The sequence below is a fragment of the Glossina fuscipes genome, unplaced genomic scaffold, assembly GCF_014805625.2.
Source record: "Glossina fuscipes isolate IAEA_lab_2018 unplaced genomic scaffold, Yale_Gfus_2 222, whole genome shotgun sequence".
Classification (NCBI taxonomy): domain Eukaryota; kingdom Metazoa; phylum Arthropoda; class Insecta; order Diptera; family Glossinidae; genus Glossina; species Glossina fuscipes.
In genome coordinates this window covers 282,709-297,918 of record NW_023998565.1, presented here as the reverse complement: position 1 = coordinate 297,918, position 15,210 = coordinate 282,709, and the positions used below count along the sequence as shown (strand labels likewise).

Sequence of the window (15,210 nt, the reverse complement as noted above, 5' to 3'; positions counted from 1 at the left end):
TTTTCATGCGTTTGTTCACAAAAATGCGCTTGGCAAATGATAATCATAATTTATTTATATTTTAAATGAAGACATACCAAGCTGACGACAAGAAGTCAAAAGCACGCAGAAAAAAGTATGACTTTTTTCTTTCATTTCGCTACTTAACTATTAATGGATTCGGTAAACGTTGATTGGGTTCTCATAGACGCGTTAGCTGACAAATTGAAAAATGCTATTAATTATCGCAGGAAGCGCAACGTACATATTCCGACGGATATCGATTTAATTCGTTATGGTCGTACACAGGTACGACATAAATTTAGCTTTGACCGAAGTTGTTTTGATTTTAATCACTTTTGACTTCTCATTCTTTTTTAGTCTAAATCCCAGCAAATAAAATTTGTTATTATTTAAACGATTTACAGATATTTGATTAAAATATGAAGAGAGAATTTTGCACAAAAGTGCTTTAAAATCAATGAACTGGTTTTCTATTTTGAAGATAAAAAAAAGGCTTTGGAAGCCCACGTATGAAGACACTTCGCTTATTTAATTAAAGGAAACAGTGATTGCGCTTATTAACTGGAGTAATCAGGCTTATACACAGGCGTTTGTCTCTTTACAATAATATCCGTCAACAATTCCCAGGACAAAACAAGACTTTTTGCAAAATTAAAGTGTATCATCTCTCCCAAGAATTATCCAATCACTCCAGCGTTTGGATCGAGTGAGAATAGTTTTTAGGTAAGGTTAAGAGTAAGAATGGAGGTCAAAGGTTTACTGTTTTCTTGTGATAAGGGATTTTTTTTCCTATGGCGCAAAAAAATTCAAATTATGTTTAACAGGACTTTTGAAATGCACGAAAAAAGCGCAAGTATTGAAGACACTTAGTTTTGACGAGATTTAACTTAAATGTTGGCAATCAAGTGATTATTATCAGGTATTGCAAACGCTTCTGACGACATTAAGTGAATTTTTCAACAAATTATCGTAAATGGTCGTAAAGTGAATCAAATTATAATTGCATTATAAAATGCGCAATTTATATCTTTAACGTGTATTTGTAATGACTTGTATATCCTTTATGGAGGGTCTTGAGCACCACCCGCTTTAAAATACAAATTATCTACAATTTTTCTAATTGCCTTAATAGTTTTTATCTATAGTGAACATATTCGAGGACAGAAGTTCCATCGGTTTAGTGAAATCGATATATGTATAATTTTACTAATTTTGCCGTGAATTATTCGTCTTGCAAATGAATAAACAAAATAATAACGCCTTCGCTTAAGTGGCGGATGTAAACATTTATTTTTTAAACCGAAGAATATACCATGTGTCGCAAAATAGTAAATATTCATTTTTTCAATTTGCAGATGCGTTTGTGGGAAAACCCGCTTGTTTTTCAACAATTGAAAGAACTAGTTTTGAACCTGACCTTCAGAATTGTAACAGCAATCTTAATTTTTACGGATTACTTTTACGGACTTGGTTAGATCGACAGAAAATTTATTACACCGTGTGTCAGTTTACGCGTTTTAAAAATTAAATGGTGAACTTAGTTAACTCCAGATACCAGGATAATAATTTGCATAGTTTGCTTACACCGAGGATAATTCTATAATTTTTGGTATTTCCGCAATTTAAGCTGAAATCACGCCAAAAATCACGACTGCGTCATATAAAAAACATTAAATAGAATAACTAAAAAATTCAACGGGATTTCCATCTTTTCAATAAATTAGTTGTCGACAATATAAAATGTCTGTATGTTTGCTTTTTTGGTGCTCGCGAAAAAGAATAGAGTGTGTGACAGACAAATGAATCAAATAAAAATAAAACAAGTCCAAGTGAAATTGCAGAGGCAGGCGTAATAATAGGTTGCTCGCCCATTAAGTGGTCAACAGTCAATTATCATATCTTCCTCTTTCTTCAGTCTTCATTCTTCGCTAATGAATCTGCATGGAAAGTACTCGATTTTCTAGGAAGCGAAGTTGTTAAAAAGGGAAAACCAAACACATATTCACGATACTTTACTCGTCTATTTCACAAGGTAGTTTGCAGCAACTGACGATTGACGGAAGGAAGGAGTGATTCTCTATTCATATTAGTTTAATATGAAATTGCCGGAAGTGGCCTAGAATATAAACACGCCAAAGGAAACTAATTTTCTTATGATCATGCTCGAAAAAAAGATACTGCTAATTACGTATTTGCGGATACAATTGATACAAATCGTAGTAAAAGATGATATAGCAAGCAGTCATCGATAAATGAAGATTTCTACAAATTTAGATGCAAAAACGGGAAATATAAGTTTGCAAAATTCGCAAAATATTGGTTCTACAAAACGTTTTTTACTTTATTAATTTTTTATTTTTTTATTGTACATTTTTTTAGGCTTATAAGCGTATTAAAAGTTTTTTATGTAAATATTTCTTGTTCATTATTTTATATGGAGATGAACTTAAAATTGAAGAGTTACAAATAAAGAATTATTCTGTAATAATTGAAGTTATTTTCAAAAGTTTAATCCAAGCACTAAATAAGCTGAAAGCATTTTCTACAAACAAAATAATAAGAGGTAAAATTAAATTGAAATCCTTGATACCTACAATGTATAAGCGAAAATCTAAGACTAACTTTTTTAAAATTAAAGTAAATTTGAGCTTAAAACCTAAATTTAAAAAATTAGTGACGTACAATTGAATGCAAAGTGGATTTGACAACAATTTTTGTAATTAAAAAAATAACCTGAAAATATATACGTTTTCTAACAAGGTAATAAAAGAAATTGGAATTAGTTTTGTTTTCCTATGTTAGTTTCTTCAATTTTATTTTTTCTGTTTTTATTTTAAGTATTTGTTCTTTTTTTAACCTTAAAACAGGTTTATAATCACACTATATTTGCAGTTTTTTTTCCTAATTCCAATTAACTAAAAAAGGTTCTTTGAAAAATTATTAAAAATATTTACCAACATTAAGTCAACTTTAAATAGTTATGCCACAAATGTTGAGCTCACTGTAGCAACAAAAAGTTAACCATGAAAGCCATTTCAAACGAGATTTTAAAAGTAATTTTCGCTCATTCAAGTCTTGCTCTTCCTAAAACAAGGATAATGAAAAAAGAACCGATGGTGATTAGTAATTGCCATTAATTTATGAAAAGCTTTAATTTAGGAAAATAAGAGTTTGCGACCCGGTTTATGTTGGAATTTGATGGGAAGAAAGATAGTTAGCAGACCTCGACTTACTTCGCTAAATTTAATGTATTAGTATATAAAAATACGGCTGTTGCGTTCCTATCAAAGTGAGTAGTTGTTAGTAAAAGAGAGATAAGGGCAATGAAAACATTTGAAAGGAAACAAAAATCTAATCTCATTAAAGAATTGCAATTGTTTTGGGCCAAAACTTCTAACCTTTGCTTTCGCCCATTTTCAGGAAAGCAGAAAACCAAATGCAATTTTGGAAAATAATTTTTAATAATTGAAATCTGAAAAAGCAAAGGAAAGTATGCATGTTTTTGGTAAGCAAAAAATATAATGCTACAAGAACTAAAAATTATATACGCACAGACATAAGCTTCTAATAAATGGAAACAGATAGAACAATTCCTTACGACACTGAATAGTTTTATGTGTAAACATATGTCCATGTATTAAAAAAGAAAGTCTTTTAAACACAACAAAGCAGTAACATACAATAGTAAAAATTATATTATAATCTGTAGTAGTAATAAGAATATTAATAAAAATAAATTAAAATAGACTTATTTAATATATGAAACTTTTTGTTTTGCTATATTTCCCATTAATTTTAAATTAATAATCAATTTTACTTAACGTTTCTTACATATACAAAATAAAAGGTGTTTGTTTTCTAATTGTTTATGTATTACATTGGCAGGCAATAATGTTTTCTTCACGTATTTGTTAATCATTTAATTTCTTTTGCAAGCTGCATTCTCAATTATACCCGATCCTGAAGATACGTGATGGTGTTGCTGCTGCTCTTCTCCTTTTTCTTCATCAATAGTGACCATGGGCTTGCGGCTGGATGCTGGTGGCGTTAACAAGCCTTCTGGACATACTAGACCAGTAGCTGGTGAAGCCTCTTGCTTCAGTTTTGTTGTTACATTGTGATCCTTTATAAGGTAAACACGATCCTTGCAAAATTAAAAAGATAAGGAAAACAATACTAAAGTAATGTTGTGCACGTATAATACTTACAAACATTGCCATTGTGGTGGTGTGCGTTTGAATAATATGAGAATCGTCGGTAACGATGTTTGGGCAAACATACCCTAAACCATACTTATTATCGATTTGTTCATTTTGTTCTAATAAATGCAAGTGATGGGACTCTTCGCATATAACGTCAAAAAAAGGTTGCATCCACTCGGCACATGATTGTATACTATGCCAATTTAGACCCGAGCAACGTATAGCGGTTTCTCTACCAAAATAAAAAGTATGGAAAGTTCAAAGTATAAACAAAAACGATCTCAAAAAATAAATGAAATAAAATATGGAGAAAGAAATAATAACTAAAATGAAAGCAATAATAACACCTGTAATGAGAAAGTAAAAAATGTATTTTGCATTTGCTCGCTTAAACTCTATCGTCGAGTTTTCTTTAAATAAAAAGCACAGAACTTTGATTAAAATTCTGTTTGGTCTCCTTTGAGCACTCTTTGATTTGTGTTTCAAAAATATTCATCATACAAAGGGATAATGAGAATATCATACTTACTTTGCAAAGCGGAAAGACGGAGAACTGATTTGAAACAAGAAATTTAAAAAATGAATAAAGTAACTTACCTATTGAAGGTGTGTGAAATAGCTGCAGCTGAAATCACGGAATAAGAAAAATTAGCAATTCCCACATCAAGCGAACACAAATCGAGCAACTGAGCGGTTTGGACAAATTCCAAGCCCGAAAATTGTGGATAAACAAAAGCATCATCTATTTCTGTCATAGAACTGGCCTTGGAGGAAAAGCAAAAAGCCATTGGTTCTTCTAAAACATTAGTATGGTGATTAAGAATAGGATTTCGAACTGTAGAAAACGAAGCAGGAGTACGATTGTTGACGTTCAACTGCATATAAACACCTAACCAACCAATCGCAGTAACCGGACTGATGTTCCACTGCAATGCTTGCAACAGGAGAATTTCATGTTTTAATATATCATTCTCTTCGCAAGCTCCATCAGTAACATAAGCAAACTCGCCTATTTTTGGCGGATAAATCTCTTCCACTTTAGCAGCCACAAATAAGCATGTGATACCAATCAATTGCAAATGGGTCTTTTGTACATTTTTTTGGGTGCTCAAATAACGATCCAAATAATCCACAGCCAAATAATAAGTTTCACGATGCAATTTATATACTTCGCATACTTCAATCAACCAATCTAGAAGAATGGCTCGCATGCGTGGCTGCAGACCTGGATGATTTTCTAACATGACGGGATCACGTAAGCAACTAGCTTGTTCGTCTTTTCTGCACATTCGACGCCACACATCTTGGGCATTAGCCCACGAAAGTGCGGGTAATGGGCATTGGCGAGGTGATTCTGGATCGGTAACTGGTGTTAAGCAATCGTAGTGATCATTAACATATTTATCAAACGAACACACTTTACTTTGGTGGCAAAATTTAGAGCTACCCGAGTCATTAATGGTGGCGGTTGTGGCAGTTACAATGGGCGAACATTGCTCTCTTGGTGTTCTTTCTCCGCGATGCGTGGTATTGTCATACAAGCTAACTCCCGAAACAATTGAACTTGAACTGCTCCCAGCATCTTCCTCATCAGTCATATCATCGCAGTCAACAATTTCTTCATTCATCTCTTGATCGGGCTGCAAACTGCTGGGACTGTCAGGTATATCGTCATGTGGTATTTCAAATCCGGCATTGTCCATTGACAAGCATTCCGATGAGCTGTGTATTTCGATCTCATTAACTATAGCCATATCATCGACCGGCGAAGGATAAACGGACGACACCATCGATGTTACAGTTTCACTTTCATATACCGACGATAATCTTTGCTTACGTTTAGCCGTGGGCTCGAAGTCAAGTTCAGGATCCTGAAACGAGAAAAACATATCTTTTAATAATTACAGAATACAAGAAGGTCTTAGGCAAAGGTCTTTTTTATACCATTTCAATGAGCTTTCTCTTGCGCTCACATTTCATAATAATACGAAAAGTCGGTAATTTGACAGCTACAAATAACAAAACAAAAATAAAACTCCAAAAATGACGAAGTCAACACAACTGTAGTATATTTTCGAAAAATCCGGTTTTAAATAATTTGTTTGCGGTGTTCGCTACACTTTTTCTTTACATAATATCGGTATTTAAGGGGCTAATTCAAATTAAATTTCTTCGTATGCTAACAATTATATGTCAAGAAATTTATTGTTATTTTAAGAGCGTGCGCGCGAGAGAGAGAGATATGATTCGTAATTATTTCAAATAGATTCACATGGCACTTTATAGACTTCTCAACAAATGGTTTTTGTTTTTATATTTTTATAGAACTCTGATTCCGGAGTTTTAACATTTTCTTTAAACAACTTAATTAATAATTGTAAACATTACAGTTTCTCATACCGATAAACATGAGTGTTGTTAAAGCTTGCGCGAAATGCATGTATCACATTGAATTGTAACGTAGAACTGAAGCGACAGTAAATGAAATTGCTTGCGTAGATCCTTCGCTATGCAAACGTAAATGGGGGTTAGTTTTGTTGAAAATGCAGCAATCATATCAAACACCAAAGATCATACGTACCCAAGTTACGAACGATCTCTCACATTATGCGTGTTATGGGAACGCAGATAACTAGGTACGTAAACAGCCTTCCGTTAAACATGCGAAGGTCATAACAAAAGAAAATTAAAAAAAATTTCTATGATATCCTTTGGTATGATCCTTTATTTTAGGCGCAAACAAAAATTCAACATAAAGTTTATGTAGGAAGAGCAAGAAACAGATAAGGATATACATAAAAGAACAATAGAGGAAGAAATCGACAAATCGTAAATAGTCACAATTTATCACATCAGGTAAATTAAAGGCGCAAGTCAACGTAAGAAATTTGTTTTACGACATGCGTACCTACTCAATTTAACTGAAAAACAGTTATACCCAATTCAAGAAAATATGAGGAACTAATCTTATGAGAGAAAATGGAAAATATAATCATCCAACAAGATAGCTGGATTATTTATTTTAGCGTTAAATGAATTCTTCACGTTGAGAACAAAAAAAAAACTATGAAAGTCTTTTTTCTCACTATCCTAAGCGGTAGCGCTAGAAGGGATTTTGTTTCTTCTGACTTACTTGCATACAAGGCTTAAGTTTCTTTTTTCACCTTTCTTCTATATTCCAAGTGATTAGAAAAATAAATAACAAATTGAAGTGCAAATATCTTCAAGGGCCATTGCCCCTAGGATAGAAAGCTTTCTTGACATTATGGCTGTCATAACAAATGAAAACGTGAAAGTGAGGAATTAAATTCGGTCAAAATTTGTCAAAAAAGCACCTACAATAAAGCACTCCTGCATTCTGCTCAGTGCTCATGAACAACAATAGATTCAACAATTAAAATTTTTACATAGATTTCTGTACAAAAATGGAAAATTTTGGTTACGCTTTTTGGGCGAAGGTGCGCGGGAGATAAAAGATTTATCCACAAACGAACATAATAATTTTATTTGCTTAGGACTCACTAAAAGGAATCAGTTGAATTTATAAGGTTTTTTTTTGGTTTGTGCAAATTTTTTCCTATGCACTTTTAAAATGAAAACAATCACAGCGAAAACTATCGAACAATTGACGCAGAAACCATTAGATCAGCTGAATAACTTTAATAAACACTTTTGGCGGCCTTCCTTTACAAAGCGATCCATTCATTAAAGTCGCCCTTAAGTTGAAGAAACCTCAGCAGCGAGCGACAAACGCAACTGCATATATTAAAAAAATTAAATCAGTTGTGCCGACTAACACGGGGATCGAAAGAAGAAGGAGACGATGAATGTTTTCAAGTAAAAGAACACCTGGCAATTTAAACAAATACGGACAAAAATTATCAACATAATAAAATAGGGAAAATATATTATTATGAGAAAGTAAAGATGTCCAGATTGGTATTTACAAGAATAGGAAGCGAACGAATTCACAGAACTCGTCTATTATTTGTGAGATCTGTCCATTATGGCTAAAAAAAAAACAGTAAGTGATGAAAAATAAGAATATTTAAACAAAGTATAGAATCAACTTGTGTAGTTACGTTAGCCCTTGGGGATGTATAAATTATAACAGTGCTATGAGGTATGGTAATGTTTGGATTGCATAAGCAAAAATAGTTGTCTCTTTCTGGTGGTACAAGTTGTTCATTCATCTTCGAAGCGCATTCGTGTAAAAATTACAAAACTGTTTGCTAATTATTGATCAATTGTCGGCTCAGGAATTTCAGATTCTGCTTATATCCAAATTTAATATTAAAATCTACATTTATACAACTGCTGGTTAATCTACAGAATTGATCAAAAAATTTGTACGTCAAGTGTCAGCTTTCTATTCGGCTTTAGAAATTCCAAAGATGTAAAAAAGCAGCACTTTAAGATTTTCGGTGTTACCACGTAATTGGAAAAAAATCACCCTGACCATCGAACGCAAACAAAATAGATGGCAGCACAGTAAACGTAGCTTCATTTCCTTACGGTCCGAAAAAGTTGTCCTTGTAGCAAACTCAACATTGACGTGCCCGTATTCGAACAAACTGTATTATAAGCATTATGCCAATATTGTAATCGAATACAACAGGCCTTTCACATCGCGATACATATTGTCCACAGCTCTACATACATGAATTTCATATTTTTCACATGCAATTTGGGAAATGTAATTCAAAACCTCCGCTATTCGTCTTTTTAAAACTTTATACTCGTTATGAAAGTATTTGACTACAATCTCTAAAGTTTATTTAAAAATAAGATAAGAAAACAATCTCTCTAAGAGCTATTAAAATACAAGCCAAGCAAAGATCTTGAGTGCGAAGGAATATAAAATTTACTATATTAATAACAAGCCGACGACAATAACATCATGCAGGAAACAAAGTTCGCGGAATGAAATCTAAAAAAACCCTTAAAATTATTACTGGTAGCGACATGTTTTTTATATCATTACATACAAGCATAGGAGTAATGACGGTCACGCATGCGTGCACATATTTTTAAAAATAAGACTGGGTGAGTGGTTCATTTAGTTCCTTACGACGAAGGTGAAAATGATCACAAAAAAGGAAATCAAACAGCAAATGTTACAAAAATGACATTGCCTTTACATTCATAAGGACACCTATTTACTGTGAAAACTCTTCTGAACGAGCGAGGGAAATTTATTTTCAATAAATCCGGCTGAGTGGCCAAGTAGGCAAGAATCTCGACTAGCAACTCAAAGGTCGTGGGTTCAAATCTCAAGTGCGGTAGGGTTTTTAATAAAGCCGAAAGCCTTAGATGCTAGTGCTTTAAGACTTTCGTCTTAGAATTTATTCTCTGGCTGAGTTCATAATAATAATAATAATATTTTCAATAAATTATAGTCGTGATCTAAAGCCCAACATCATAATTTCTATTAAATATCCAACTGCAAGTGAAGAGACATGTCTAGAAGATAAATCGCTGCAATACATTAGCGAGGATTATTTCATGTTTTTTTTATTTACGTGCCTGGTTCAAGCTCCATTGTTTACTTACTATCGATACTATTGGAATAAATTTAACTTTCATGGAGAAAACTATGCAATCGTGCTACTAATGTTAACAAAGCAGCAAGGATTAGAACGTCTCTTTAAAGTAAAACAAATACCGGGAAAGTTATGTCTGTAAAAATAAAGCACTAGGCAAATAGTGTTCATCTCATTCACATTTTTTTTAAATTACGCAACGAGTTTTAAATTCTTCTTAGTTTTTAAAATAGAGAGGAAGATAGGATATCTTTTGAAGATAACTCTAAGCTAAGAAGTAATTTATATATTTAACATTCAATAACATATAGGCTTATGTCACGCGAACGAACATGACACTAAGCAATGGCTTGGATTTTACCATTAAAAGGAAGAGATATCTGAAGGACACGAACAGTAACCTATATATAGCGCATGTGAAGTGAAATCTAATTTAAAAGAAATTTTTACGATTACATACCCTCGTAGTAAATACAATCACAATTATCATGATGCTCACGATATGCATTCCGGTAAACAGATCCTCTAAAATATCTTATTTAATTTTGTAAAAGAAAAATAACTTTTGAACTTAGCTGCAACTGGTTTTTTTACTAGAGATGTTTATATTTGTTGTGATAAGAAACATGAAAACATGGGGGAACATCAGGGAAGAGCGTCACCAAAGGCAAAATCAAAAAGTTTTTTTAGTTGCTGCTTTTGGGGAATTTGGAGGAAGATAGCTTAGATGTGTAGCGTCATTTGGTGTTTTGAATACACTATACATTGCGGTTTGAGTTTAGATGCATATTTGTTCCTTTCCCAAAACGTAATACCCATAAAAATTGCTTCGGTATTTAAATATAGAAATGAGGGAGGAGTATCACAGTCGGGGCTTACATTTACCCCAATATCTCTAAAGCTGTTTCGATTGTATCTGTGCAATGAATAAAATACAATATAAGAGAAAAATCTATCTGCATTTTTGGATATATTGAATGAACGCATATTCGTTTAAGCGTGTAGTTGCTACATCCAAACAATGTACGCAAACAGTGCGTATAACAAATTGCGTTTAAGGTCGTTCTTTTTTAATTCGAAAGGGACATAACCTTGTTACCTATAAAATGTATAGTTGGATAACTTGCCGATTGTGAGAACTAATATCTATTACCCATGTCTTAATTAGTTCAAATTTTTAGAGATTGGTTCATGTAAAATTTGAGAATTCTTGTGTAAAACCTTTGATAGAGTTAAAAAATTATTATTTCAACTGCAAACATTTTATACTTTACCTCATAGTCTAAGCTAGATGATGATCGACGTTTCCGTTTCGTTACTGTTTTACCGTGGCTGGAAGATATTTTTGCTGCCGTTTTATTTGTATCCAGTTGTGAGGTGGTACTAATTAATTCTGACGATGAGGATGAGATATGCGAGCAGTCATCTGGGAATGAAATTACAACTTCCTCGGCCTTGACCTTGACGACAACGGCTTTATTCACAGAAGATATGCATGATGAGCGTGGTAATGGCCTATGAGATGATGGCGAAGAAGGTGACACTGACGTGCAGCGTTCTAACTCGTATGATTTGGTGTTATCTGCAGTTTTATGTGATAAGACATGTGACCTAGGGTTGTTGGTGTTGTGATTGCTCTTGGTACTACTCTTGTGATGTCGGCTACAAAAAATAGAAGAACACATTTTTTTGTGAATTTCACAACGAATCAGGTAAAAAATTATAGTGATCTTTTTCATAAACAGTGTGACAACAATCCATATTGCAGCCATTACTTTCTATTTACCGTGTCGGGGATAAAATTTTATTTGACATTTCACAAACGAACATTATGTGAAAATTTAGTTCGCTTAAGTTTACGGTTAATACATTTCGAATACGAATTCTGCATTTTGAAACTCTGCAAGTCAATTGAACACTTAGAAAAGCTGAATAAATCTTGTAAATATCATGTCGATTACTTCATGAAGACCTTAGGGCTAATGAAGCAAATGATAAAGTGCCATCAAATGAAGGCAGTCCGTTTACAATTAGATTTTGATTATGAAAATTCCTTATGATGCAAAATTTGTTAACATAAAAACAGTCAAAGTTAATTCGAAGTTTGCAATTCCTAAGTGAAATTCATCACTTGCCCTCGTTTTTAAATGGAATGCTATAAAAGCACGTCGTTTGCCTTTGTGTTTCTCCGAGTTCGCAAAAAGTGAAATATCGAGTGAAGGGGCCTACAGAATCTTTTATTTACAACCTAAGGGGGAAGCCGCTATAAATTTTTTAAGAGACAAATTGATTTTGTGTGGAAAAAGTTCATGAGTTGAAGAGAACTGTTCTCTTAGATTTGAAGCTTTTCCTCAAGCACCTCAGAAAGGCCGTCTATGAGGTTACGTTATAACGTCTTACTAATTAATAGCTGCCTTGTTTTGTGGTATAAACATATATATATTAGCGTAGCCAGTATAGAGGCTGAGAGTGATTCGAAAGAAATCGCTATGTGAGTCAAGAAATTAGAAGTGGGCTATTGCGAAACATAAAATATGAAGTCATGTTGAACAGAAAATATGTCACGAGCAAATAAGTTATTGCAAAGCATAACAGGTCTATCAGATGTTGAACTGGGAGCCACTCAACTGTGCAACCTGGTGCTCAGCACATTTGTTTTTTTTTTTTTTTTAGATTTAGATCTAATGTCTCAATTAAATGGAGATAGTTAACACAACAATGGCTGCTCGGCGTCTTAGGATTATCACCTTGGTTTACTATGGCACAAATTCTATCGTTGACCTCGAGGAAGGGCGGCAGGAAACATGGGCAAGAGCTTTTTGCGAAGGGGAGGTGAAAGGCCACATGTTACAATACAAGTTGTCGGGGCACGACCAACGTAACCCCTTCGTTAGGTGTAGAACTGCGTCTGCAGCTCGGCCAGTAATATCAGCACATCTGGTGCGACATGGTGTAAGTAAATATGTCATGTTGGCAGATAAAATCGAAAACGCTATAATAGACAGAATAGCGATACACACATCTTTGGAAAACAACAACAAATCAAGTTTATATATTTGGAGATCGAACACACTTTTATGACACTTAATATCATCAAGCTGAAGCATTTAAAACACAAACAAAAAGTACCCAAAAAAAAGAAAAAAAACGCTTTGAAAAATTCAGTGGAGATAACATTAATTTGATTGTGCTCAGGAAACGCTTTGAAAATTTGGCTATAAAACTCAAGGTGGAAGCTGATCTCCATATTAAGAAACCAAGCTGAAAGGGCGATGAAACCTTAAAACAGAAGTGAATCATTTAGTTACCAGAACTTCACTAAGTTTGGCAATACATCAGCCATTCTCAAGGTATTTTCTAAGCCCACTTATGTAAAGTGGCAAATAAAAAAGACAGATGTAGCAAAAGAGCGCCTTCTAGTGAAAAATGGCATAAGTCAAAATATTTCAACAAGAAGGGGTACCTTTAAGATTTTAGGCCTTGCTGATGGTAGAAGTTAATGAAAATCTTATTATAATGAAAAAATTTTTCCGAACTCCAAAACTTTAAATAACCGTGCAGCATAACTACAACCAACTTGATTCTTTTCATAGAAACTTTTTAAAGTATCTTTAAAATAGCATTCTGAAGAGAAGTCCGTAGAATATTTTGCATAAGTTAATTCAAAAATTGGTTAGTAACAAAAAATTACCTTTTTTCGTCGAATATTTTTTATTTAAACACTTAGTATATCACACAAAAATTAATATTTTAGAAGATCCAACGTATTTCTGTATCCAAAATGTGCTATTATGTATTTGGAACTATAGAATAGGTAATAGTGACTCGACATTTCAAATTAGTATGGAAAATTTAGATCGGATTGGGTAATTTTTTGAATCACATGCCACGTAATCCTTCCTATTCCCCAGATTTTCGCCTAGGTCTATTGTTTGGACTTTATCCCATATAAGATTTCGAATGCAAAATATGTTTTTACAACAAAAATGTCCCGCAATTTTATATAAAATTTAACTATATGAAATTTGCATCTGGTGATCTATTTCTTGGACATCATCGCTTACAATGATTGTTATAAAATATTATACCTTATACACCAAAGAGGCGGATAAAAATTAATCGTAGCGAGTTTAAAAAAGCCATAGAACCAATCTCTTCTACGACGACGAATTCTGATTTGTAGTTAATTAATGTCAAGGGAAACTGTTCTTCGATAGCTATTCGATCACTTCCAATATAAGACCTTATTTTAAAAAATCGTTATATAAACAACTGTATTACGCGAAGTAACATAAGATAATAAAACTATTGATATTCGTTCGTATCACTCGCTCTTCAATGTGTAATAATAAAAAATGTTCGTTTTGCTATATTTGTTATGTTGCCAAATATTTTCATCTATTTAGCTTCGAAAACCTTATAAGGGCGAAAATGTCATGCTCAGAACTGATCATTAATGTAATTTATTGCAAAACTCAATTCTCAAGTTACCGAACCTTCGCGAAGCCTGAACAAATCTCACATTGCAAACTTCTCATGTCATTTCTAACTCCAATTACAAAACAATAACTTGATTCTCTTAGTATTCTGATCCGATTTAGTGATGCTGGTCTGTTACCTTGGACTTCTGAAAGTCGCTGTAAGAAAGAAAAAAAAAATACAGACATGGCTCGATTATTCCTTGTATATTTTAACCTTAATAAAGAGTAGAATCATCCAGTACTTGCAAGTTCGAAGAAGAAAGAAAGAAAGTAGAAGAAAATCGAAATATAATATGCTTATCTCTGTTTGGAACCGCAAGTGATGTGAAACAAGCTGTCGGGTTTAAACTTATCTATATTAAAAGAACGATGCCGATTGAGTATATTGCTAACTCTTTGCTGATTTTTTATTTAAATATTTTCTTTAACAAAGCAAGTTTTTCTCTTTCTTTTTATAGTTTTTGTTTTCGTGAGCTTTTTCACTTTCCTTCTTTTATAATAATACCTAGTTTTTGTTTGCTATTGGCAGTTTTATCTATACAGCAAAAATTCCACGTCATCTACAAATTCTGGTCAAGTTATGTAGACGTAGTTAAACTCTATACAGAACTGAATTTGCATTGGGCATTCTGCAGTAATCGGTAGACAACGCCAATAGTGTTGTCAGTTTATTATTTGTAAAAATGGTCCGCATTTGACATATAACCAAATTTGATTGTAAAACTTGCAAAATAAAAGATTTATGGTTATCAGAGAGTCGGCACAATTCAAAAATAATACCCGTTGTTTCTTTCTTATATAACTTAATCAAGCTCAATCTAGCAAAATTATGCACTCAATAGTTTTCAAAATGAAAATAGTAGTAAATACAAATAAATAATGTGATCAATTTGATGGTAAACGTAATTATTACCAACTTCAAACGCAGCGCACTATAGATTCAAAGGACGCAAGCAGAGTGATGCGGTTTACGGGTACATA

At 33.1% G+C, this 15,210-nt stretch overlaps 1 protein-coding gene across 1 annotated transcript in view; it reads right to left on the bottom strand.

Moving 5' to 3' along the window:
* Positions 1–3,794: 3,794 nt before the first annotated feature.
* LOC119642386 (G1/S-specific cyclin-E) overlaps positions 3,795–15,210 on the bottom strand; it is a 29,815-nt gene continuing 18,399 nt past the window's right edge. The window contains exons 3-6 of the mRNA XM_038041535.1: positions 11,023–11,410; positions 4,803–6,076; positions 4,212–4,437; positions 3,795–4,147 (exon numbers count right to left, since the gene is read on the bottom strand). Coding sequence (XP_037897463.1) covers positions 3,923–4,147; positions 4,212–4,437; positions 4,803–6,076; positions 11,023–11,410 — 2,113 coding nt within the window. The 3' untranslated portion in view covers positions 3,795–3,922. The remainder of the gene's footprint in view (positions 4,148–4,211; positions 4,438–4,802; positions 6,077–11,022; positions 11,411–15,210) is intronic.